The sequence below is a fragment of the Lutzomyia longipalpis genome, chromosome 3, assembly GCF_024334085.1.
Source record: "Lutzomyia longipalpis isolate SR_M1_2022 chromosome 3, ASM2433408v1".
Lineage (NCBI taxonomy): Eukaryota > Metazoa > Arthropoda > Insecta > Diptera > Psychodidae > Lutzomyia > Lutzomyia longipalpis.
Window position 1 is genome coordinate 7,520,533 of NC_074709.1, and position 27,842 is coordinate 7,548,374.

General features: G+C 34.0%; 1 protein-coding gene across 26 annotated transcripts; it reads right to left on the bottom strand.

Annotated features, from left to right (window-relative positions):
- Nucleotides 1-18: 18 nt before the first annotated feature.
- On the bottom strand, nt 19-27,201 carry LOC129791772 (aldehyde dehydrogenase, dimeric NADP-preferring). 26 transcript variants are annotated; one of them, XM_055830173.1, is made up of 10 exons: nt 26,724-27,185; nt 23,136-23,446; nt 8,545-8,585; nt 7,895-7,953; nt 7,563-7,743; nt 5,084-5,898; nt 2,944-3,059; nt 1,597-1,732; nt 1,369-1,519; nt 19-510 (listed from the first exon to the last, which is right to left on the bottom strand). In XM_055830173.1, the coding sequence occupies exons 2-10, from the start codon at nt 23,389-23,391 to the stop codon at nt 496-498; spliced, it is 1,770 nt and encodes a 589-aa protein (XP_055686148.1). In that variant the 5' UTR covers nt 23,392-23,446; nt 26,724-27,185; the 3' UTR covers nt 19-495. The 26 variants fall into 26 exon arrangements, with proteins under 26 accessions (XP_055686148.1, XP_055686153.1, XP_055686144.1 ...); XM_055830178.1 differs by lacking the exon at nt 2,944-3,059 and adding an exon at nt 4,645-4,760 and having other exon boundaries at nt 26,724-27,100; XM_055830169.1 differs by lacking the exon at nt 2,944-3,059 and adding an exon at nt 3,663-3,778 and having other exon boundaries at nt 26,724-27,096.
- Nucleotides 27,202-27,842: the final 641 nt, after the last annotated feature.

Consider the following 27,842-nt stretch of genomic DNA (forward strand, 5'->3'; position numbering starts at 1 on the left):
AAAAAAAAATTCAAAACATTTTTGCAGACTATAAAGTTTTATTTATGCAAACATCTTACGCAATAACAAATGTATTTATGCACAAAATACCACATGAATAACATACATTTACATAAAAGCTCTCTAACACTAAATCCAACGATATAAAAAATATATTTTTAAGCTTTTGCACCTGTGAACCAGGGTGCGTCCTTTGAAGGAAAATTCATTTTCTTCACTATAAGAAAATAACATCATAAAGGCACTAATTTGCTGATTTAATCACTGGGTGATTCACAAGTAAAATTTTCGTACTTTAATTAGTCGAAAACTCCCAAATTCCAGCTTTTTTTATTATCCTCAAAATTCTATGAAGAATCAAATCTTTAACTTTTGGAAAAAGAAAATGAATTTTCCTTTCGAAATCACCCCGAAAATTTGTTTTCCGTATATTAATTTAAAAAAAAAAAATCACAATTATTGATGTAATTTATGCAAGAAAATCCATTTCTTCCCCTATTGGTTGTCGTCCTGAAAGGAAAAAGGGGAAAATATTAACTAAAGAGAAAGAAAAACATTTTTCAAAGTTATTGAACACAGAAAATCCTTTTAGTTGCTGCAGTATAGTGTTTACCGTATTTACGTAATTTATAGTTTAAAATAAATAATCTAAAAAACAAAGAGATTCTTTAAGATTTATTTTTATTTTAAAATTCTTCTGAAATCAAGAAAATTATAAAATCAAATCGTCGCTTGAATGCGAGACGAATAACTGATTAATCAAGATTCAGATTTTAAATAAATTTTCTGTTTTCAAAATTTACTTTTTAACGGCCAAAGGACTGAAAAGGCAGCCATCTTGAAAAAAATTCTATTTCAAAGAAAGTTTTTTCTTTAAATTTAAAATTTTTTAATAAATATTTCCAATTCTGCAGCAACTAATTTTCCCAAGAAAACAAGCAAAACAGACAATGCCCAATTCCTCCAAAAGAATATTGATAAAAAAAAATGTAAGATAGGGAAACAAACTAAACACCGCGTTTGTGATTTTAGAGCTTTATTTTACAAAATGTGTAATTGATAGGAAAAGATTTTTATGGAATTGCGATTTATGGAGCTTTAACTTTAAAATCTCAAAACATGCACTGTAATTTACCCTTAAATCCATTAATAAACTTAATAAAAAGAATTAATTCAATCGCAAATCTCGCCAGACCTTACATACTTTTACATTTCTTTTTTTTTTTTTTTCATTTAAAATTAAGAACATTTTTGGACAAACAAGAATACATTTTTTGTGTTTTAGTTGTGGGATCTCTGGAAGAATAAGTTAAAAGCATTTTGTATTTTTACCAGCATATTCCACGAAGCTCTATTCCTAGCATTTACCTTCAATAATGCATTTGTTAGGATTACAACAGCAACTCCCAAGCCGAATGCAAATAAATGGGAGAGATATTTTGTTGGAATTCCACGTCTTTTGCGCATAAGTGAGGCCAAAAATTGGGTTTTGCTCTCAGAATACGGTGGGTACCTTCCTCTGTAAAATTAAAGAACAAATTGTAGAAAAAATAAAAATCTGTGGAATTGATAAAAATTATTTAATTGGTAGCTTACGAAGCCAATTTCTCGCCAATTGGATTGAAATTCTTCACGAGGCACGACTTCATGTGGGAGAATGTATCGAAGGAAAATTTTCCATGATAGAATCCCATTCCACTCATACCAATGCCGCCAAAAGGCAGACTTTCAACTAAATAAATAAAAGAATATTTGTTTTAAGAAAATCCTTAATAAAAATTCTTTAAATTAGCAATAGAAACAACCAGAGATTAAAAAGAATTTTTAAAGAATCTTTTAATGAATTTAATTCTTTATTTTTAAACATTCAAAGTTTCATTCTCTGGTTAAATCAAAGAGCTCAAATTTTCATTTTAATGATAAGAAATTAATTCTTAAATAAACTTTTATTAAACTTCTTAAATTCATGCAAAAATATTAAGAGATTCATAACAAGTTAAGATTTAGTTAAAATCATCAAGATGCATTTCATAACTACTAAAGAAAAATTAATAAAAACCTTAAAAAATTGGCAAACATTGTCCTGAAATGATGCAAAAGATGAGCTCTTTAAAAATATTTTTCAAAGAACAAAAATAACACAGAACATTGCAAACATTGAAGCTTGTCAACATATTCACAAATTTAACAAAATTGGTAAAAAATATATAGATATTCACACGAAATATTATCAAAGGCATGGTAGGGGAGGGTGGGATGAAGTAGGTCACTTTGGAATTAAGACAAACCTTTAATTAAATTTAATTATTTAATTTTACTTTAATAAATTTTTCCAAATATAATGTTTATTAACATTTTTTATGCAACTTGTGCCTTTAAAATATTGATCATTTTTGCCCCACGGAAGTTATTGATAAAAAAAAATTAATAGAAGAAAAACGATTAATTGTATCGAAAAATTAATTGCGAGTTCGCAATCTTCTCATATAAAACGGTCAAAAAAGATCAAATGAGAAGCTTTAACACATTTTCCTTTCTTTAACAACAGATAGAAACCTTTGACCCCTACAAATGGCAAATGATCTTAATATACCAAGGTAATAAAAAAAATTGAAATATTTTGTTGACAATTGGGTCGAATCTGTAAAAAAAAAATCTTTTCTCTTACAATTCGAGAGCTTTAAGAAGAAAACCACTATTCTAGGAATCTTCTTCTGAACGATTTCTAAGATAGTAAGTCAGATTTTTTCTTTTAAAACACAACAACGGAACGGTTTTAAAAAAAATTGAACTGTTAAAATCTAACAGAAACTTCTAAGTTGTAAGAAAAGGAAAGATTTTTGACAGAATCAATCCCATTAAAAAACAAGAATTACATGAATAATAATTACATGTGACCAAATCTACCCCATCTTCCCCTATTTTATATTTATTACTATGTACCTGCAAAGTGCATGACAGTGTCGTTTACACATAAGCCACCACTTGAAGTGTTTTCAAGAAACAAATTCAATTCTTTGGCTTTACACGAGAAGACGTACAGTACCAATGGTTTCGCCCTGATTGAATGCATTGCAAATCAAATCAATTTTTGTGACACACACAGACATTTCATTAACATAAAATATTCCTTGTGAATTACAAATAATGCAAATATTTTGAACGTGACTTTGTGATGATACTTATGTTGATTTCTAGCAGTAGGTAATGGAAATTATGCTTTTATATTTTTTACCAATAAACGACAGATTAAATCATGGTCAACTTTTAAGAATTACAAACAAGCTACATTTATTAACGATCATGCTTTAATTTAGTACAAAACTGATTGATTTTATTACTGTACAGATTAAATTGATTTCAAATCTGAATGTCTTTTTGAGAATTTTCTTTGGTTCTAAAAGCCGAATATTTTAGAAAAATGATTTGTCTCTCTAAATGCAATAAAATTTCAAAATTACATCCAGATTTGCTAAGAATTAGTATGAATGTTTTTTTTCTTCTAAATACAGGTATGCACGTCTCATAAAAGCAAGCTTTACAAGCATACAACGTACATAAATCACATACAAAAAGAAACGGAAATATTTTTTAAACAAACAAAAGCCGTTAGTGACGAAAAAGTTGCTGAAAAATTAATTAAATTAAAGAAGATATCCCACCTCCAATTTGCATAATTGTATCATTGACACAGACGCTACCACTTGAGGTATTCTTTAAAAATAATTTGGAGTCTTCCTTCTTCTCTGAGAAGATGTACAGAGATAGAGGTTTATCCCTATTTCATTGGAAAGAAAGCACTTTCTTTTATAAATAAAAATAGCAAAGGTTTTATGGAGAGAATTATTAAGATGCTGAGATGATAGAATTACTTTCTAAAAGTTATTTCATTAGGTTATTTTGGAAAATTTAAATTTTTAAAAGAAAATTTCTTAGAAAAAAATGTTCCTTAAAGAATAGCCTGAAACTTTCTTAATCCAGTTTTGTCTAATTTTTCTTTGTTAACTTTAAATAAAATGACCTTAATTTATTTTTATAAAACATCAAACGGATTCGGTTAGAGGATGATATTTAGAACGCCTTTTCCAAAAATTCAAGAATTTTGATTGAGAAATGAATTTTTAAGAAAATTTTGAAGATAGACCTTGGGAAAGTCTCAGAAAATTCATAAGAAAGTCTCAAAAAATATTAAATTGAAGAGATTTTTTTTTCAAAGTTTCTTTCCTTCAAATATTCTGATTCTAATCTCATAATTTCCAAAACAGCCTAAGAATTCTTTTTAATGAAAGAAAATGCATTAAATTAAGTGAAAGCTTTTGTGTTAATGAAGAGTGTTTTGTACTTGAAATTAAATTAATCTAAAATCCGATACTAAAAATAACCACCACCATTTGAAATTATAAATTATAGGTATAGGTACGTGTATAAAATTGCAGACGTGAAGTGGAGTGTTTTAGTAAGAGGCCCCAATCACCCCTTGGCGAGAAAATTGCCGCCAATTTTCTCATTGAAGAATTTTTTATTGTACAGAAAGAATTAAATAAAATATTTCCCAAATGTCCAATTTGAATAAAATTAAAGAATAAAAAAAGAAAAAGTTTAACAGTTTTTTTCCCAATTTGAGTTGGAGAATTTTCTTCTTACTTGCGTACTGCATTATTGTGTCGTTAATGCACATACTGCCAGATTGTGTACTCCGTATGAATAAATCCTGAATTGCATTGTCCGTCGTGAAAATGTACATTACGAGTGCGAGAGGTCTTTTCATGTGTTATTTTTTTTATAGTTTTTTTGCAGGATAAATGGATGTTTTTTTGCGGTTCCAGCACGACAATGAGAGAATGTGATGCAATTGACAAAATGGATGAGTGGTGTGGTAATATTTTTTTTAGCATCGATAAATCATAAAAAATGCATAAAAGAGAGAAAAAAATAAAATGTAAATTTTGTTGGTTTGTAAATAAATTAAAATGAGATTCAAAATAATTAAATAATGTTGTTTATGCTACTTTTCAAAAAAAAAATAACGAATGAAATGGAAAGTTCACAAGAAATGTAAATTTTATGCACAGATCTGGATTACCTTGAGTTGATGAACTTAATGGCATCATATGCATTCTCGACATTGACAATGGGCAAAATCGGTCCGAAGATCTCCTCCTGCATTATTGGGTCTGTTGCCTTCACATCAATGAGAATTGTTGGCTCAATAAATCTCTCATCGGCATCCGTCTTCCCGCCCAGGGCTACAGTTCCCGATTTAAGGAGCTGCACAAGACGCTGGTAGTTGCGTGAATTGACAATACGACACAAATCTGGGCTATTTTTCGTATCCTTCCCATACCACTCAAGGAGAACCTTTCGTGCTTCCTCGAGGAATTTCCCCTGAACTTCCTTGGAGCACAATATATAGTCAGGGGCTATGCACGTCTGCCCGGCATTAATGAGCTTCCCCCAGAGAATTCGTCGTGTTGCATAGGCAATGTTGCATGAGCCATCCACATAGCATGGGCTCTTTCCACCCAATTCCAGTGTGACCGGCGTGAGGTTCTCATTGGCAGCCGCATGAACGATTTTTCCCACACGTGTGGAACCCGTGTAGAAGATATAGTCAAATTTCTGCTTCAGCAGCTCTGTCGTCTCTGGGATACCGCCCAAGATTACAGGGTAGCACTCATTGTCCAGATACCGAGGTACCTTATCGGCAATGAACTTTGCGCAGTTCGGTGATACTTCACTGGGTTTGATAACAACACAATTTCCCGCCGCAATTGCCGCTGCAACGGGCAAGAGGGTCAATTGGAGTGGATAATTCCATGCTCCCATCACCAGGACCACACCGAAGGGTTCCTTGTAGATATATACGCCATCCAGCATATTTACAAAAGTCTTCTCAGGCTGAAAGTTAATTAATATATATATTTTTAAAATATAACATTAATTTGGGATTGTCCGGATTGTCAAATAAGGTTGGAAGTCCAAAGAGCTTCAGAAGTGATTTTTAAACCAATTTTGAAATAGAAAATTAAAAATTTACTTGAGTATTTTTTTTTTAAATAGTGAAAAATATTTTTTATCCTTGAAAAATATTCGAAATTCTCACATTTTGGCCATATTGTTTCCTCTAGCGTTTCCAAAATTATTTGAACATTCCTATAATAACTTTTTTAATAATTAATTTGTTGCTTGAAATTACAAAGGACAGAGAGAACGATGTTTCGGAGATTTTTGTCTTTTTCTTCGGCTCTAAAATTTCACACTTAAGGTAGAGAGAAAAAATCTACGAAATGTTGATGGAATTAAACTAATTAAAACAGAAGAAAATCATCTTAATATATAAAGCTGAAAATGTTTGTTTGTCTGTCTGTGGCACATGAACTCCTCCGAAACGGCTGGGCCGATCTTGATGAAATTTGGTATGGGGGTAGAGGGGGTCAATACGAGTTGCAAGCGCTATATGGGATTCCGCCCCAACCCCCCTTTATAGCGCCCCCACAGAAAAATTGATTTTTTCCCATTTTCTACCTGCTGAAGGGTCAAATAACGGGATTTTTTTATTTTTAGAATTTCTCGGGGTACCGTATTATTCATCCCCCCTATTAATATACGCCCACCTTTTATAGCTTAAAATGGTGATTGCTCACACGTGATTGGGGGCTCGGGTTGACTAGTTAAAATTATATTTATCTTTGTTTTGTCCTTTGTTATTTTGTCAGGCCAAAGCTGGAGACCAGCTGTAGCGCCGGTAAAGTAAGTAAGTAACTAAGTAACTAAGTATCTTTATCAAATAAGAATATTTAAAAAAAAATTATCCAAATCTGGACAATTCAAAATCGGGCACTAAGAAATGATTTCAGAATATTAAATTTATTTTTTTTAACTGTGTTTCAGATAATTTTTTTCTTATTTTTTATTCTAAGAAAACAAAAAAATTTCAGATCTATTTAAAAAAAGAAGTTTAAGAAATATTTTTAAAAAATCATTAAAGTATGATAAAAAATCAACAAAATTTTACAATCATAGGTATGCTTAAGTTTAATTATTAAATCGATTAAAGGAATATTAATATAATTCTAGAAGATTATAAACGGTTTATGCCAAGGTCTGTGCCAAGGTTTAGCTGAGTGATTAAATGAAGAAATAAAGTTATTAACGTATTATTTAATTTTAACGACATCTTTTACGATTTAATGGGGATATGTGCGTTATTAAAGTCTCACGCGATGTTAGTCGAAAAGTTTTCAGTGGACGAACGTTCTTTTTTTCCAAGAACTTTTAAATTTTTTTAATGATTACAAATTTTAAAAAAAAATCCAATTTCTTTGGATTTTTCTGTCTCTAATTCTTATTCAGTTTGGAATTAGAGAGAAAATAAACTTCATTGAAGCATAACAATTCTTATCTCTTTATCACTAAATTGAAGCAAATAAGAAAGTCAAAGTAAAGAACAAACAGTGCAGTAACCGACAAACTATGAGGGTCAATTGTGCTCAAGACTTCTTGTGAAATTTTGCTCGGAAATTAACATTAAAATGTTTGAGAGTCCTTAAAATATTTCTCACCTTTACTGGTTTTGTCCAATCCCGCAAATTAATCAGTGTATTCGTCAGATCATTCTTGAGAAATTCAATTTCCAAAATATCTGATTCCTGCTTGTGACGCCTCAAATCTGCCGCCAGTGCAGCTTCCATCTCCGTTTGATTTTCCTCATAGAGTCTCATCAGTTGTTTCAATTGCTTCTCTCTTTAAAAATTTTTTTTACGTCCACCATGTATTATTTAGTCATCGTGACGTGACAATGAGAGTTGGGAGGAAGAAGATGAAAAAAAAAAAGATTTTTCATTAACCACGGATCATAAGAGGAGAATTTATTTTTCTTTAGTAATATAGGTACCTGAAGTCCACATCTCTGGTTTTGCCACTCGCAAAGGCGGCATGGGCTCTTTGCATAATCTGAAATGAAGCGACATAAAAGACGTGAATTACAAAGAGATTGACGAAGATGAAATGAAGGAGAAATTTTCAGTATAACCCACAGAGGTGCTTCAATTAACGAGGAATTTTTTTATATTTTAATTTTTCTTTTTTAATAAATTAAGAAAATAAAAATTATTGAAAGAAGTTTGTAAAGAATTCTTAAATAAAAGAATTTATTTAAAAAAAAATCCCAAAGAAGAAATGTGCGAGATGTTCCACATTTGGAGCTCACCTGTGATATTTCCTGCAATAGCCATTTCACCCGAGTGTTTGCATGTGTGTGTGTTAAAAGTGAAATTTGCTCTCAGACTGATTTTTTTTCAACATCAACTCATGCAAGGAAATTGCATTAAATGCACGCTTATGTAAAAGACTAGTTATGCCATATTTTCTAAATCTCATAATTGAAGATCTCTCCACACGAAAAAAAAAATCATTCACAGAGAGAAAATAATTTTTTTTGGGTATTCTCTTTTGTACCATCATTCAATCTCATTAATCGTGGGTGTTGGCTCCATACGAGAGGAGCATAAAAAATAAAAAGAAAAGAATTAAATTGCAACTTACATCGTCATATGTGGACATCTTCTTCTCGTTGGTGAATGTGTCTGCAAGAGAGAAAATGAACAAATTAGCTGCGGAAGAAACTGGTTGGAAAGTAAAACAGAGGGTCAATGTCTCAAAGGCATCGCACAAGAAATTCCTCCAGAGTCCTTATGCAAAGCATAAGGATAAATCTATGCTTGCTGATTTTGCTAAAAAGCTCAAACTCACCTCTAACCATTTTAAATGATTTATTTTATTTTATTTATTCTTAGAGAAAAACACAAAATCTTCAAAAGAAATCTCAAGAGCAACTTCCATGCACATCCAACACAAAATCTTTACTGAAGTTACCATACAACATGACAACTTTTCTCCCTGTTGGATGGAACTTTATAAAATAAATTGTTTGTACACTGTGAATTATTTGCTGAATTTTGCAACAGAAATTTGGAACCATATTCTCAGAATCTTTCATACGATACCTAAAAAATATTTTACGCAGAATACCGATTTTTTTATAATATATTTTTTTAAATTTTTTATCAGTACATATGGGTAAAACCTTTAAAATGGCCATTAGAAATTATTCCATAAAATTGTGAAGAATTTATCGAATGCATGATGGGCAGAATTGTTTTTTTTTTAATTATGTATTCGTTTATATTTAATAAATAAATTTAGTTAATAATCAGCAAAAACATGATATTGCCTTCATAAATTAGTTAGAGATCAATTTCTGTCAGACTCATAATTTTCACATCATCAAACGGCATAAAATAGCTTAAAACTAGGGCACGGACTTTCGATCTTCGATACTTTGAAGCATCGAAGCATGTTCTAAGCACTGCAAAAGAACTGCTTCGTTTTTTTAAAGTGCTTCGATTATTCGAAAAATCGAAGAAGATTCGAATAATCGTTAAGTTAACAAGTTAAGTTAAAACGCTCATAGAAGAACCACCAAAATTCACTTTGATCATAAAAGAAAAAACTCGATAAAAATTTTACCCTGAATACCAATTCTATTTTATTACTTATTTTTGGAGATTTTATTAAAGTTTGGAGACTAGTTTTTTTATGGTGAATACTAAAATTCTTTTATCTTTTACGCTGAATACCAAAATAATTAGGTATTAGGTATTATTTATTTATCCGCAGAAATAGGGAATTCCCCTCTTACATAGTCCGCGGTAAGAAAAAAAAGCAAAGAAAAAAAAAAGAAAGCGTTAAGATTCAGAACTTAATGTTAAAAAAGGTATACATACAATAATTAGAAAAAGAAAAAAAGCAAAAGATAAAGCAAAAAAAAATCAAAAATATTAAAGAGAAAGCAACTGGTCAGTCTGGAATCTTCTATGAATAGCCCAAGTCGATTCACGACACTCTGTCGGAAGCGCATTAAAAAGGGAAACACCCTTGACAAAAAGAGTACGATAAAATATATCAGATCGAGCTCTAGGAACCTTGTATCCCCTCACCCTAGCAGAATCACCCCTTGTCATAAGAGACGCTAGGTATTCAGGACAGCGGGTTAACGTCAGCCGATTGAGAAATATCATGGCACGCATTTCAAGCAGAGCCGGCAGATCACATCCTGCAAACACGTTCCTGACGTGAGAGACATGATCACGCGGGCCTAGACTACAAATGTATCTAACACAGTTGTTGAATGCAACAGAAAGTCTGCGGAGTGAGTCGCTGTCCGCAAGAAAGAACAGCTCAGCCCCATAAAGAAAAAAAGGAAGAAGGAGTGCTCGGGCAAGGAGAAGTCGAGTATGTTTAGGAGTAATATCCCGGTAGCGTCTGAGGGTATAAAGAGAGTAATTAACTTTGCGGCAAACAGCATTTGAATGATCAGACCATGATAAAGTAGAATTGAAAAAAATTCCAAGGTTTTTAACCTGATCAGCAGTTGGGATGATTTCTCCATGTAGAAGCAAGGGGAATGAAGTTACTTGAGCATTTTTCTTAGAAATGATAAGAGCCTGGGACTTTTTGGGGTTTAGAAGTAACCCGTTTGAAGTCGACCAGTGCTCAACACGTGCAAGATTTTCATTCATGCATTGAAAGACAGACGATGGATCTGCTGTACTGCCTGCGACGTATAATTGAAGGTCGTCTGCATATAGGTGGTAAGAGCACTTTCGCAAAACTGAAGGAAGGTCGTTTATGAAAAGTGAAAAGAAGAGAGGGCCCAGGATGGAGCCTTGGCCAATGCCCTTGGTTAAGAAGGAAGGTGAAGACACATCATCTTCAAATCTGACTATTTGAGATCTATTACTGAAGTAAGAACGGATAAGGGCTATAGCGGTTGATGAGAATTTAAAAAAATTAAGGAGTTTGTAACAGACCAAGTCCCCATAAAGAGTTGTCCTATTATTGTAGACATGTCTATGGACATGTCTAACAGCAATCCAATGTGATCTTTTTTCAGCGAACATATCCAATGAAAGTCCAAAGGATTATCATTGGACATTCGTTTGGGATATGTCCAATTACAGTCTTATATCTAGTCTAATGATTTTTCTTGGGACGTGTCCTTCACTTGTCCTATATGAGTCCAATTTCCGTTTACATTGAACGTTTCCAATGCCAGTCCAATGGATTATCATTGGACATTCGATTGTGATATGTCTAACAGTAGTCTAATGTTTAATCCTACGATTTATGTTAGGACACCATAATCAGACGTCCAATGCTACTCCAAGGTAATTTCATAGGACATTCTAATTGAACGTTTCCAATGCCAGTCCAATGGATTATCATTGGACATTCGATTGTGATATGTCTAACAGTAGTTTAATGTTTAATCCTACGATTTATGTTAGGACACCATAATCAAACGTCCAATGCTACTCCAAGGTAATTTCATAGGACATTCTAATTGGACGTATCTAATGCCAGTCCAATAGATTACCATTGGACATTCGATTGAGATATATTCAACCATAGTCTAATGTTTAATCCTACGATTTATCTTAGCACATCTAATTCAAACGTCCTATGCTAGTCCAAAGGAATTTCAGAGGAAAGTTTACGTTAGACATATCCAATGCCAGTCCATTAGTTCATCATTGAACATTCGATTGGGATATATCCCACGATTGTATAATATCTTGTACTACGATATCTCTTAAGACGTCTAATTCAGACGTCCAAAGCTAATCCAAAGGAATATCATAGGACGTTAAAATTTCATATATCTAATGCCAGTCCAACTATTTTCATTGGACTTTCGACATATGCTTACATCGATATGTCTTACGTTTGTTCAAATGTCTTTGTTCTGTGAAGAGTGCGTGTGTAGCAGCGTTGGAAAATGGAAAAATGGGAAAAATATCCGGAAAAATAGCAAAGTAAGTACATTATACACTAATTAGGATATAGTTAAACGATGTGTATAAGAACTTAAGTTGCAATTTATATAATTGTACGCGAAAATAGAAATTTTCTTTTTTACAGGTTACGTGTTTCGACAAGTCCAGGTGAGAGATTTTTTTCGAATAAAAGCAGGTAAAAAGAGAAGTATTTTAATTAAAGAGCGCTCTTCTGTAAATAGTAGTAGTAGTAGTGGTAATAGCAGTAGTAGTAGCAGTAGTATGTAGTAGAAGTAGTCGGGGTAGTAGTAGTAAATATTATGTATGTAATATTTGACAAATTTTTCTATTATTCCATTATTATTCATTGTTTTGTCTTTTCATGCTACATGTTCCCGGACAACTTCTATTCTCCGGACTCTCCCAGGCTCCCCAAAAAGAGTGTCCATAGACAACCCAATGGATTGTCAATGGATTCGTCCCATGTGTCCCATGGACTTTTCTTGTTTTTTTCTTATATTCTGTAATATTCTTACAGCTACATGTTCCCGGCGTTCCCGGCGTTCCCGGACAACTATCTTACGGATACTCCCACGTTACAAAAGCTCGCCAAAGAGAACTATCAGCATTTATGACGAAGGGAATGGAGAAAAGAAAAGGTACTTATCATTGATTGATTATATCTCATTTTATTTTGAAGATTTTACTTAATATTCATAAAATTATTTGTCTTTTCAGACCGTGCCTTGGAAAACAGAAGTAGGAGAGCATCCCGTGTCTTGGAAAACAGAAATTGCAGAGCATCCCGTGTCTTGGAATACAGGAGTTGCAGAATATCTCAAAGACCCAGGACGTCAGAGTTCAACCGCCGAAGGACAAAGTATCATACATGTAAGATTTATGTATTTTTTTAAATAAAACAATAAAAATAAATAATTTCAAAGCGTTTTTTAGTAAAAAAAAAAATAGAAAAAAATTGGACAAGTCCTATGGTATTCGTATGAAATGTCCTACGATGCGTCCGCTAGAACTTTTCTGAATACGGACCTGTCCTATGCTATTCGTATGGACTATCCATTGATGTGTCCATTGAAAATTTTGCACACTGGATATGTCTTATGCTCTTTGTATAGACTGTCCCATGGATTGTCCTCTGAGGTGTCTGCTAGATTTTTACTCTACACGGATCTGTCCTATGCTATTCATATGGATTGTCCACTGACTCGTCTTCTAAAAATTTTCTAAACACTGGATATGTCCTATGTTCTTTGTATAGGCTGTCCATGGACTGTCCCCTGACGTGTCCAATAAAAAATTTTGTAAACATTGGACAAATCCTAACCGGAAATAAGTGACAAGTCCTATGATCTGTCCAAAATCTGTCGTACGAAAGCAAGACTCGGAAGTCATGAAAATGTCTTTGAGGATGTCTTATTTTGTCGTAGGACAGAATATAAGAAAAAAACAAGAAATTTCCATGGGACACATGGGACGAATCCATGGACAATCCATTGGATTGTCCATGGACACTCTTTATGGGGGTCATGCGGCAAGCTGTCAAAAGCCTTGGTGAAATCTAATAACACCAGGACCACAAAGTGGTTTTCATCGAGGCTCTGTGCAATATCATGGGTTACTTTTAGAAGAGCTGAGATCGTGCCGTGGCCTACACGGAAACCTGATTGGAATTTACATAAAAGTTTATTCTCATCTAGGTAATCAGAAATCTGCTCATGAAGTACAAATTCAAAGGCCTTCGAGAGTACAGGAAGAAGACTAATAGGTCTGTAGTCTGAAGGCTGAACAGGGTTTTGAATTTTGGGAATAGGCACAACAATAGCTGACTTCCAAGGATCAGGATAAGTCGACGTTGTAATGATATGGTTAAAAGTTTCGGTAAGCACTGGAATAATAGCTGGGAGTAAGATTTTAATGAAGTCAAGAGAGACCCCATCGCTCCCAATAGCATTCGACTTCACACGGGAGATAGCACGAATTACAGACTCAGGGGAGATGCAGTCAAAAGTGAAACCCTCCCAGGGCTCAATAGGAAGTGCAGGGGTTGAAAGCGGCACAGTATTAGACACAGTAGAGAAAAATTGATTTAGTTCATCAGCAGATAGGGATTTGCCAAGAGATGAGCCAACAGAAGGTCGAAGGCCAAGCCTTTTAATATTATCCCACAGTTTTTTCGCAGGTAGATTAATGTCAAGGGATTTTAGGAAGTGCCTCTTTTTGGCTCCCTTCACTAGAGTGCTCACTTTGTTACGCAAGCGGCAGAAACTACGTCTGTCATCAGATAAATTAGTACGCTTCCATTTGCGAAAAGCAGCATCTCGCCGCTTTATGTGCTTAAGGATACTTTCGTTTATCCAAGGGGTTAATAGCGAAGGTATTAAGACTTTTTTCTTAGGGACAAAAGAATCAAAGAGAGTATTAATATTTTCAGTAATTGAGAGTACACGCTCAGAAGGACAGGCAACAAATTTTAATGATTGATAATCGACTTCCAAGGCTGCAGAAACTACAGCTTCTTTGTCGCAATTACGCAGATCAGATACAAATTTGTATTTATTCTCAGGTTTAGGAAGACGAAAATTGTAGGAACCAAAGATCATATCGTGGTCCGAAATGCCAGGCAAAGGAGCTTGACCAAAGTGCAGTAATTTAGATGAATCAGTTTCAGGTATTAACATGAGATCTAGGAGGGATCCAAGACGCGTGGGACTAAAAGGAGTATAAGTAAGAGAAAGTGAAGAGAGAAGACCACGAAACCGAGCACTCAAGAGGCATTTTTTAGCAAGGTTGACATTAAAGTCTCCCATTAAAATGAGAAATCAAACCCATTTTTATCATAAAAAAAATTTGGGGACTGATTCATACTTCTGTGAATAACCTTCTTTTTTTGTTAAATTTATTATTAGGAAATTGTCATATCTTGGCTGACATTTCGGTTTCATAATGATCTTCCTCAGAGCATCAGACACTTTGGAAAGTTTAATTAAAATAATAAATTTATTAGGGCTTTGTCATTATGATATTCAACAAGAATCTATTCAAATCAAAAATAAAATAAAATATTTTAACATGACGTTTTCCTCAAATTCTTTTGACTTGAAGAATACCTTCTTTGATAATTATTGTTTTGCTAATTAACTAATGCTTCATTTTTAATGTTTTGAAGAAGAGTACAAACACCCTCGAAACGTTGCAAATTAAAATTTATTTAATATCTTCAGATACTCAATTAATAATAATTTTATGAAAAAAAAGAGAAAATAATTCATGAAAATTTCACATTCTATTTCTAACAGTGTACTTACATTTGTGGCTACTTCAAGGTAGGTAAATAACGAATAAATTCGTCTTGAACTTTATACTACACGCTTTTGAGCTTTCCGAAGCTTCAAAGTCTTCGCAAGAGGGCTTTGAAGCGCAGAGGAGGTAACAATAAATTTTAAATAACAAATTTTTCACATGGAAAAAATTGTTGTGGTAGCTGTTTGTTAATTAGCATCATCTCAAAAGAATAGAGGCGCAAAGTGCATGGGTATATCACACCTCTAATCAGAAGAATAAAAAGAAAAAAAGCGCGAAATAATTGTGGAGAAGTTGTGAAAAAATGCGACAACTTTTCCAGGGAAAATTTATTCTTTGTATTGTTATAAAAAAAAAATTCACAATAATTGTCACGAATTTTCAATGCTGGCAGAGATAATATACAAAATGATGCAAAGCTGCAATTTGCTTTCTGCATTGGGGGTGTTTTGAATTACCCAATTTCTCACAACTATGTAAGTTGAAATTATTAATGGTGGGAACTAAACATGTCGGATACGTATGATGGGGAAAATATTGGTAAAACCTTTTTGTACTTTGCACTGGAACCTGGATTTTAAATATTTAAAATACCTTCCCTGTGGCATTTTCGCGTCCCTAACCCCATATGATGGGTAAAGAAGGTGTTCCTTCCAAGGTTGTAACGTTTATTCAACATATGTGGATGATGGTGTATTGAATTTTAAACTTTCCCATCTATCGTTACAGTAAAAAAGGTCAAAAGGTGTTGAAAGTTTAAGGATAATTGTGAAAATTAGAAGAGTTTTCAGTAAAAACATACGTTGAGTTCTTTCAGAGACAAATTGCAGATTTTTAAATGAAATAAATATACCTGATTTGGGTGGAAGAATGCAAGTTTTCCCAAGAAAGCTCAGTCAGTAAATCGCAACGTTATACTAACCCAGAACAACTTTAGAGTAAAACTACATGGAGAGACTAAACTGTGAGCTTGATTCGCTTAGAATCGAGCATTTTATTTTCATTACCAACCAGTTTAGCTTTTCATTTCATTGGCAGATATTACAGAAGACTTGATATGTACCTATATGTACATAATACATGTACGTACATATGTATATAATGATAGGAGGCAATTATAGTGAGACATTGTGATTGAGAATTTATTAAGAAAACCACAGAATTGAATAAACTTTCATTTTGGCTTTTCCTTGCATAAAAAATTGATATTTTACAGCAGAAATCATACAAGGTGTAAACATTTTAATAAATAAATGATGATGTACATACATATATGTAGATATATAATAAAACTATAGGTATATATTTTTTCAGATTAATAAAATTCACTTCAATTCTATTCATTGAATCAGTACACTCCCACCCTTGATACAACAACAACTGACTTCTTATCGTTATGTGTACCTAAAGCTCACCTCAAGCTCTGTAGTAGAGGTCACAAAATGATTAAAAAATCAAACTTTGGGCCTAATTCAGCGACCAAGAAACCCTTGAAATTCGCTTAAAATCTTGAAATTTCAGTACAAAATTCAAAGATTTCAAGGGTTTCTTGGTCGCTGAATAAGGTCCTTTATTTGAGAAATATTTTTTGCTTAAAAGAAAGCTTTGGAAGAAATAGACAACCACAAAAATCTCATCATTTTAAAAAGAAATATTAGCCAAAAAGCTTTGTTTTAAATGATTTTATGGATGAAAAATAAATTCTATAAACATATTATATAGGTAGGTATCCTACTTTAGATAATATTTTTTTCTATCGTTAAACGAATATTAAATGAGATATACGTACATAAATACCAAAGTAATGAGGCTTTGCGTTTATGATAAAAAGCTTTCTTCTCTTAACTATTTTATTCTTTTTTTTTCTTCAATCTATGTTCTTTTAATCTAATATGTGTTTAAATATTCTACATTTAGAAGGAATTTATGAAAAAAAATTCATTGGCAGACTATTTCAAAGCCAATGACTTTGAAAAGCTTCATAAATTGGAAAATTGATTGTTATATGGTGGAATAGATTGTAAGCTCAAGCGGCTCAAGCTTAAACCGTTTTTGTTTAATCTTTTACAATGTATATACCTGTACATAACTTGAGGAAAAAACAACATAATATAAAAGAATTTATTTCTCCAAAACATTCAAAAGATTTTTTTTTGGAGAGAAAACTTATGAGCTCTTCCTTTTTTCACTACAACGTCGTAAATTTTAGAAGAAGCGGTGTCTACACAAATAAAATCTCAGCGAGTTAATCATCCTTTTTTATAATCACGTTTTTTTGTCAATGTCTCAATATAATGAAATTAACGCGACGCGCCGGCGGAATATTAATACAATATAAATATTTTGACGTTGTGTTAGGAGAAATGTGCGAAACTGACAAAAATAAACGAATTGTAATAATTTAGAAGTCATTTGTTGTGATCATCAAAGTGGTTTACCTTCACGAAAATCTCACTTAAAATGCGCCTTTTGCACAATTCCTAATGCACATATAATCTCAGCTATGTAGGTAGGTATTATATTGTAAACACAGAGCATTTATTTCTCTGAAACACGACTTCGAAGTTCAAGGTGGAGGTAAAAAGCTTCTCTGCACCAATCACGTAATTTGCGCGTTTTTTTTTAGTGAAAAATCTCTCAAAAAATATACATATATAAGTACCTTTGTGGTGGAATTTAAATAAAGTTCGCTGGACAAAAATACGTGAGTTTCACTTTCAGCACCGCAGAAGCAACTGCCCCGTCTTGATTGAAACAATCGCGGATCATATGGCGGTGTACATAGGGGGTTTATCGCAATGTCTAAAGTCTCCACATAAGAATTATAATGATTTCTTATCATAGAATTCACTTAGAATATGTGTGTGTGTCTGTACTGTACACCGAATGACTCGGCAATCACACCAAGCACGTACGGCTTTGTACATAAGAAGTTTTGTGAATAGATTAGCATTGGAGAGAAGAGTATAATAGCACTTATATGACTCTCAATTATATCATTGTACATATTTAGTTGACTTTTTTTTAAAAACTTTCTGACACATAGTTTTTTTTAATTACGTAATATTTTTTATGGCTTTTTTTAACAGAAAATAAAGACTGTTTACTTTAAATTGTAGTACCGCTGGTACTAACTGTCATGGTATAGGACAGATTGGCTTATGTGTGTGGGGTTGGCGGGCGTCTTAAGGTGACTCTCTCTCCCAACCACCGTAGTACGGTTGGCTCAGTTACTCGTGGGCCATGGGGACGTACGGACCGGACTCACCCCCATAAGTCTGAATCGTAGTACCTGGCTATGACAATTGGTATCTCATTGTCAGGTATTTTACAATTCAGAAGTGGAATACGCCCAAAAATAACGTTCGCGGAAGTGGAACGTGCGAGAAGTGTTAAAAAGAGTGAAATTCGCGAGTGAAAAATTCCATGGCGTCACTTTGACGTCGCCGTATGGAATTCGCGGAAAAAAGTCGATCGTTTGGGACTTTTGTGGCGTGGAATATTCGCGTTGAGGCACCCGTGAGTGCCGTTCATAGTTTTCCTGTCGGGAAAAACCGCCACGAGTGGAAAATTGTGACATTTTCGTGCGTGAAATTTATGCGCAAAATGTGTTGAGTGCCGTATAACGGCACTTTCCTCTGTGTGTGTGTAACTTCTTCTTCTTCTTCTTCTTTTTAAAAACTTCAGGGCCGGACGTCATTTCGACATCCACACAGCCTGTGTGTGTAACTTGCAGCAGAGCGCAGCGAAGCGACGTGTGTGTGTATGTGTGAGCGACAGTGAGAGCACAGCAACGAGCAGCGCGCGCAAGGAACTGCGTGCATGTATGTGTGCTGCGGAGCCGTCGAAGAGCTACGCAACGTGTTCGTCGCGACAAGTGGAAACACATACACACACACTAACGAGGCACCGTGCGGCAGTCCCGACACGCGTTGATGGTGCGGCGAAAAGGAACGTATGCAGCAACCTATGCGGAGTAAAGGAAGGGAAATAGCAAGTAGTTTCAATGTGTTGGAGAGTGGTATTCTCCATATAAAAATAATCATTGAAAATTTTTAATTATTTCCCATGAAAAGCGCTTTTCATCCCCCCCTGTCATGTCATTCTCTTGATGAATTTTATGTTTATGTATAACATGTTAAGTTTAAGAGAATGTTAAATGGAAGATTCCTTTACAGCTGTCAACGGAATAAATTATGTTTTTTTTTTTATTCCGTGTATTATAATGTGTGATTTTGTAATGTTTCAGCTGTAGTCTATGCGGGAAATCATCTTTTAGATCGAACCCGATTTAATATAAAAAGGAAGAGGTTTTGAGTTGCATAAGAATTAGAAAGAACCAATGAGTTGAAATTTTCATGGAATTCGAAAAAAAAGGGAATTTTAATGAAAATTTCAAGAATTGAAGAATTGGTTGAATTCTTTGAAATGCAAAAAAAAAAAAATAAATAAATAAAAAAAATTGGAGAATTCTGATTTTTGGTTTTTTAGGCAACAAAGGAGACGAAGGAAAAATTGGTTGCAATTAAAAAAAAAAATGTCGGTTCGAAAATTCTGCAAATGTGATTTGTTGAGGAAAGAAGTAACCATTTTAAATGAGGATTTCTGGATCTTGGTGGTTTTTCATTAATGATACGCGTCTTTGGTCAGGATGTTAGAACAAGCCGAGCGAGAAATAAGAGGTTCTAGAAATTCTCCGAAGTGAGGAGAATCGGATGGTTTGTTCACAGGGTAGTCCGAGACGAAGAGGATGTGCCAAAGGTCGAAAAACCAAGGAGGGAATATAGACATTTGATGTTTAGGAAGGGAGGAATTCTTCAGTGAATGGAGGGATCAACTGGAATTCCCGGATACGTCTATGAGAATCATCTGCTCCACAAGTCAAGGCATGCCATGAATCATATAAAATTACAGCATGGCAAGGTGGCAAGGGCTGATGAGTGGCGTAGGGTGAAGTGTATGAGTCTCTTCGGATCGATGTTTCGAAATCATTGGATACTGAGCAGAAAGAAGTCCTCTGGGATTGTTGTTTTTGCTTGTTGTGTTGTATCAGGCGAAGAGAAATATACCTCTGCCATTCAAGAGCTGTTTGTTGTTATAGCATAGTTACAGCTGGCAGTATAGTGCACGGATAAGAGGTAGTGTGTCGAAGTAGCGTTTCTCTTCTGATCAGGTTTACTGAAGCATTGGATACCTGGGCGAAAGGAAGTTCTCTGAGGTTATGGTTTCGCATAGTGAGGTATCAGGAGAAGAGAAAAGTGCCTGTGCACATGGAAGAGCAATTCGCTATGTTTATGTGATCAGTAGAAATACTGTGATAAACTGGCTCTTCAAGCATCCATAGAACCAACCTGATGTCTCAGTAGATATGGTAGAATGGATGAATAGGAAGGTAGTCTGGGCGATCAATGGACGCATTGTAAGCTAGACAAGACATTCAGGTCATGTATCTATGCAACCAGTTAATACTAAAGACAACATTCATGAGTCTTCGTTGATCGGATGGTATAGAGAGACAAATCATGAGTCTGTGAGTAAATGATACTGGTGTAGATAAAGCATGACGAGGTTTTCGCGGAGAGGCATCATGCTTGCATGGTGGGCCTGTTACGTTGAAAACCTGAAATGTCGTATTGATTAACATCAATCCAAGATTTAGGTCCAAGGTTCTTGATAGTTAGTCATACGGCGAATGGTTTCTCGGAGACACTAGTCTCTATGGAACGAGCTTACGGTTCCTGGAACTGGGTAAGCTAAGTCTAGACATATGTTCCATGAGAAACAAGTAACATGGCGAAAGCTGTGTTGAGAGAACCTTCTGTAGGTTCATGGGTGTGATGATTTTGTGTCATGTGCACTGGCGTACTAAATCAAACAGAACCCTTGTGTACTTGGACTACCAGGTACGGTTCCATTAGGAACAATTTGATATATTCTTCCAGTTGTCTATAGAGTTGTTGTCCACTGTGCCGGGCTTGCACTCTAGAACACATGAACCCAGTTGTTATCGCATTCTTTGCGAAGTATACTGGTCGGAAGAGGTTCCACTGGAACATTTTGATATGATCTTCAGTTTGTGCAAAGAGTTGTTGTCTAATACAGACTTGTACTCTATACAAAGGACCGCAGTTGTTATCGCATTCATTGCGAAGTATACTGGTCGAAGATCACGGGAAAATTCGGTCAATCTGTCTTGCTTTTCCTAGCTTGTGCCGAGGACGTCACAAAAGTCAGGAATGGCCGAATGTACTACCGCTGGTACTAACTGTCATGGTATAGGACAGATTGGCTTATGTGTGTGGGGTTGGCGGGCGTCTTAAGGTGACTCTCTCTCCCAACCACCGTAGTACGGTTGGCTCAGTTACTCGTGGGCCATGGGGACGTACGGACCGGACTCACCCCCATAAGTCTGAATCGTAGTACCTGGCTATGACAATTGGTATCTCATTGTCAGGTATTTTACAAAATAAAACGGTTTTTAATTATATGTTTTTTTTATGTTTAATGTGTTTATGCTCACTCCGGTTCTTGTTGAATATTTCCTTAAAGAAATTGAATAAAACGAACAAACTGATAAGAAGTAGAATATTTGTTTTTAATTGGCGTTTCGATGCAGTAATACGAGTAAAAGCAATGACTTTAGGGGAAGATTGACTAATATGAGACCAGATTTTCTTGATCAATTTCTTGTGGGGTTTTCTAGGTTAGATCTTTTTAGGTACAATTACGATTCTCAGATTCTAAGATACTGTCTTCTATTCAGCGACCAAGAAAACCTTGAAATCTTGGTTTTGTTTTCTTGGTTTTTGGAATAAATGGAATAAATGAAGATGTTTTTTTTTAAATTTTTTTTACGGCAAAATACGCGCTCAATCAACGGTTTTCTTGGTTTTAGAATAAAACCCTTTGTTTTAAATAAAAAGTTTGAGATGTTCTTTTAGTTTTCTTAAATCGGAATAAAAATATTAATTTTACGTTTACTCACAAAGCCCACCAACATTCAGATATATTTTTTTAACTTTAAAAATTTAATTTAAAAATATTTTTAGCCATCTATAATTTTTTTAAAGATATTATAGAGCCGCGGACGTCAAAGTCCATAAGGCCGTATAAATTGAAGACACTTAAAAATTAAAAATTAACTAAACAACATTGAGGTTATGTCAGAAAATTTATGCTTTTACCTGCTAAAAAAATCTCCTAATTATGAATCTTTTTAAAATAATTTATATTGGCATTAAAATAATCTTTTTAACAATATTTAACAAATATTTGATAGCAGAATCATTAAGTTTCAAGCACCTGTGACTCATAAAAATTAAATATTGTCCCATATTAGGCGCCTTTTCCCTACAAATTTTTTTATCATTACAGGTAATAAAATGGATTAATTTATTTATAACAACAAGGCCACATTTTTTGTTAAGATTTCTTATTTTTAAACAAGTCATGTCTTCATCCCTTTAATTGCTTCCAAAGTTCTCCATTATTTTATTAATGTAAATAAAATAAATAAAAAAACGTAAAACCATAAACACTCTCACACTTCGATATATAATTCTCGTCTTATTGAGACCGTAAGAGATAATGATTTGGTTCTTTCTTGAAAACCAGTTTAAATGAGGGCCTCCTTCAAATATGTTTTAGAATTGAATTTTATGTATGGCAGAGAATATTACTTAAGGTTTGTGAGAGGCTGCGATGGTACAAAAACAGGGTCATTAAAGCTCCAAGCTCTTTTTTCTTGCCACGAATGTCAAGATTCCGTCATGTTGAGAATATTTGAGGCTTTTTTCACAGACAGATTCTTATAAATTCGAAAACTTGTTTGAGTATATACTCACCTATTTATTACTTTAGCTCATTTTTTTTGCTAAATTATCTTCTTTTCTTGTATTTAACGTCTTTCAATTTGTAAGGTAATTTATTGAGAAATTTAAGGAATTAGTGCGCAGTTTGCATGTTTTTTTGTGAACTTACCTTTATCGTCGTAGATTTCAATGACTGCTGAGGCTGACTTTTCTGGATGATACCCATTGTGAATGATACCATTGCCATTGGCGATATTGGTGTTATTCATTTCAGTTACAAGAGCAGATTCAATGTCATTCGCGAGACTGTTGATCGTGGAGAGAGATGATTGCGTTTCCGGGCGTTGCTGTGGGACCTCACCAAAAAGCTCCGTCTCAATCTCAACTGCAGTCGAGTCCATTTCTGTGTCTTTTTTCGTGTACATTCCTTATGTTTTTATGTTTTCTTTTATTTGCCCTCAATCAAAGAGTTGTTTGTTTCTGAAGAATGAAATAAATGAGGAATAAAAACAGCTGCTCTGACAACTTGCTTTCAAATTAAACTGTTTTTTTTTATTTTGGGATTAAAGCTCTCTGGGCTATCTTTACAAATAAGTAATTTGGAAAATTAAAGATTTCCTAATGATTTCCTGGAATATGCTAAAGTTTTTCTAAATTTCCGTCAATTTATGAAAATTATTTCTATTTATAAAAACATTTTCCCTAATTGTACGTACATACATAGTGTCTTTTTGAGAACATCCTCTTTATTATAAGCACTTAAATATATATATAGGTAACTAATTTTTTCTTTAAAATATTCTTAAAAAATTCATGGTTTTGATCATTATTCAAAATGTATTTAAATTTCTTTTTTTTTTAAGAAAAGAAAATTACGTCAGTTTGAGAAAATCTATTAAGAATTAAGGCCAAAGAGTTGACTTGGAGAATATTTATTCAAATGTAAATAAGTAAAACTTTTTGTTGTATTTTGTGATTTTTGTTGCTTTTTTCATTGAAAGTACCTTCGATTGGTTCAAAAAGTCAGTTAAATCATAACTTTTAGATCATTTAGCAAAAACTAAAAGACTTTGATTGGGATCTTTTTGTTTTTATTAGAGGGATCGTTTTTTTAAACCACTTAACACTTTTATTTAAGGCTGTTAAAGCTTTTCAATATATTTTATGATCCTATCCAAACAATCGAGATTTATGGAACTAAACTTTTTATTTTTCAAGAACATTTCAACCGATTTTTAAATGAAAATAAATCAATTTCTATAGGAAAATAATTTTGAAAAGATTTTTTTCGAGTTTTCATGAATCCATCAAAATAATTCCTCAGTGGGTGTGTCGTACGAATAATCCATTATCTATCTACTTTTCAACTCTGAACTTTTGTAATTATTACACGAAATTCTTCGTTGAAATATTCACCAATTCGAATTTCTTTCACTTTCTCTCGGTGTGAAGAAAATAATTTTTGGGATGACCCAATTCTTCGAGTAAAAACGAATTTTTGCTGATCCACAGATTTTTCACACAGCAACACCTCAATTCTCCGTGTAAAGTCGAACTGATTTATTTTGCTTCTTGTGTTGAAATGAACCCCTCAAGTTATAATTAGCTGTGATTCTTTCGAAGAAAAGAATAGCACAGCTTCTGTGTACCACCTAAAATGCAATGTCGTCAGATCGGGCTCAAACTCGGGATGAGCACGAATTAGGGTCCCCACATTCCAAAAAACGTATGTCAAAAAAAAATTCTTCCGGCCGTCCGGCCGGCCGTCCGTCCGTCCGTCCGTCCGGCCGGCCGGAGTTTGACGCTTGATTACAAGAGAACGGTAATAGATAGAGACTTGCGGTAAAAGGCAAAGTTAGTATATCGACCTGATGTCGTCTGATGGTGAGGTCAAATTTACCCCCCCACCCCTCCGTCCGCCATTTTGGAACACCCCTAAATTTTGTTTTCGCTATATCTCAGGCCTTATTATAGCTAGAGGTCTGAAATTTTGGTATGTTGTAGGGGCCATCAAGAGCTTTCCAACTATACCTCATTTTCGAAAATCGGTCAAGCCGTTTAGTCAATATGGCCGCCACAATTTTTCATCGGAAATCGACCATAACTCGAAAACGGCTTGACCGATTTTGATCAACCCGGGCTCAAATGAAAGCTCTCAACAAACCCTACAACTCTCTAGAACAACCAAAGTTTCAAAAGTGACCGCTAGGGGGCCAAAAATTAGAAACAAAATTTTCGATGAGTTTTCGATGAATATCTCGAAAACTACACGATGCATTTTCTTCAAATTTTTATATGTTATAGCTGGCTATATTATCTAGCTCCATGCCAAAAATGAAGAAAATCTATGTCGCCGTTCTCGAGATATAGCCTTCCAAAGTTGGCATGTCATATCTCGGGTTCTACAAGTCCGATTTTAATCAACTCAAGCGCAAATGAAAGGTTTCGGGAAACCCTACAAATGTCTAGAACATTTCAATTTCGAGAAATGACCGCAAGAGGCGCTAAAGTCGATATTTTGCATATCCAAAATTTTGAGGTCTAAATATCTCAAAAACTGTACTATGCATTTCGTTAAAATTTCAGTATGTTATAGCTGAGGTCAAGACCTTTCCAACGATAGGTCATTTAAGAAAATCTATGGAGCCGTTCAGGAGATATTAGGCTTTCAATATTTTATTTAATCAATACGTTAACTATCCGGCGCCCCGCGAAGCGGGGCGCCTTATATATAAGATATATGACTATAAATGCAGAGTAAAATATAACGGTAAAATATAAAATATATATATAGTTGCATGTTTAATCAGTACGCTAACTATTTGGCGCCCCGCGAAGCGGGGCGCCTTTTATATAAGGTATATAAATATAAATGTAAATGTAAAGTAAAATATAACGGTAAAATATAAATATATATAGCTACATGGTACAGATTAAGGAGAAAAGGGAATGTACATGGTAAGTTTCACTTACGGGCTGTGATTCTTCCTTCAGAGGCCAAGTTAAATATATGTAAATGCAAAGTCTATAAATAGCTGCAGAGTATAGATTAATCAGAAAAGGGAATGTACTGGTAAGTTTCACTTACGGGCTGTGATTCTTCCTTCAGAGGTCAGTCTAAGTGTGATATTTGATATAAGTTTGGTGGTGCAAACTCTGGGGAAGGATGACTCGCGCCACGAATCACAGCCAATGCGCGAGTTAGCCTTCCCCCAGAGTTTGCACCACCAAACTTATATCAAATATCACACTTAGACTGACCTCTGAAGGAAGAATCACAGCCCGTAAGTGAAACTTACCAGTACATTCCCTTTTCTGATTAATCTATACTCTGCAGCTATTTATAGACTTTGCATTTACATATATTTAACTTGGCCTCTGAAGGAAGAATCACAGCCCGTAAGTGAAACTTACCATGTACATTCCCTTTTCTCCTTAATCTGTACCATGTAGCTATATATATTTATATTTTACCGTTATATTTTACTTTACATTTACATTTATATTTATATACCTTATATATTTTTTTCGTGAAACATTGACATTTGACCTGAATATGATTATAAAAATTGCTTTGAATTTTTCATAAAGAAATTTTGGAGGTGAAGAACTCACAAAAAAATCAATTCAGTTCACTAAAGAATTTTCACAAAAAAAAAAAGAATTGAATAATACATAATAAATCTAGGAGATTCACTGCGCTATAACGAGAAGATAATGAGCATAACACTATGTGTTTAGATGATTTATTAACTACCTTCACAGAGTGGATGTTAAACTAACAATTATGACCACTTGGTGTGGTTGATCACGAGAAGAAAAGCTCATAAAATAAAAATAGGCAAAAACATTCAAAGTCAAATAAAACTGGAAGGAAAACTTTGTCACTGTGCTAAGATTGTCTCTGTTTTTCCGGCAATTTTGGGTCAATTAATTAAATAATGACCGGTGTGATTGAAATTCAAAGTAATTTTTTGCGGAAACACCGCGGCGGAATGTCTCGCATGTGTTAAAAAAAATCAGTCAAATGTTAAAACTCTTCAACACGATATATTGGCATAAAGTAACACTTTATTGTTCCACTGAGACGCACATTCACACGCTTTGGGTCTCACTTGGTGGAGTTTTCTCCTTTAACTGATTTAAATTGCCGCACTATCCACGATTGTAGTCAAACAAAATGTGCGTCCCTCCACGGCGGTTAGATGACGTACTGGCTGAAGTGGCGAACTTACCAAACTTTGTATTTTTATTCTCTCTCAACTTCTACAGCGGAGCTTAAAAGAATCCGCGCGCAGAAAAATTATATACAACTGACCACCAAGGCGAGATAGAGAGCCAATGAGCTTTAGATGAGAACAAGTGCGACTCTTGCCGCCACAATGTCAACATCTTCAATTTTCTCAACGATCAATACACACAGAAGATTTTTAATCAGTGCTCGGGACCTACCAAGTGTAGCAAGTGACTTTTTGGTGACTTTTTTCGTGATATTACTTACCCAGGAATTTGTGCATGTCGTCAAAATTTTATTTTCGGTGTGATTTGATGAGCAAAAAATGAAAAGTTATCGATTGGGGAAGTTGATTAGCGATTAACCATGAAAGTATAGATTTCATCTGAATATTTTTATGAATAAAATTCAGTCATTTGAACGCGAATTCTTTGTCGTGTGAATTTATTTCATGAATGTGTGATTGATTTAGGAAAATGTTTAGAATTAATTTTAGAAAGAATTTGAGGTAGAGTGTAGTTTATAAAAAATTAACCCTTTAAGAAACACCTTATCCAGCGAGATGAATTTTGCGAAAATAATTTGTTGAATTACTTTGCAGCTCAAACAAGTAATTTTTGATAAAATATTGCAATTTTATAA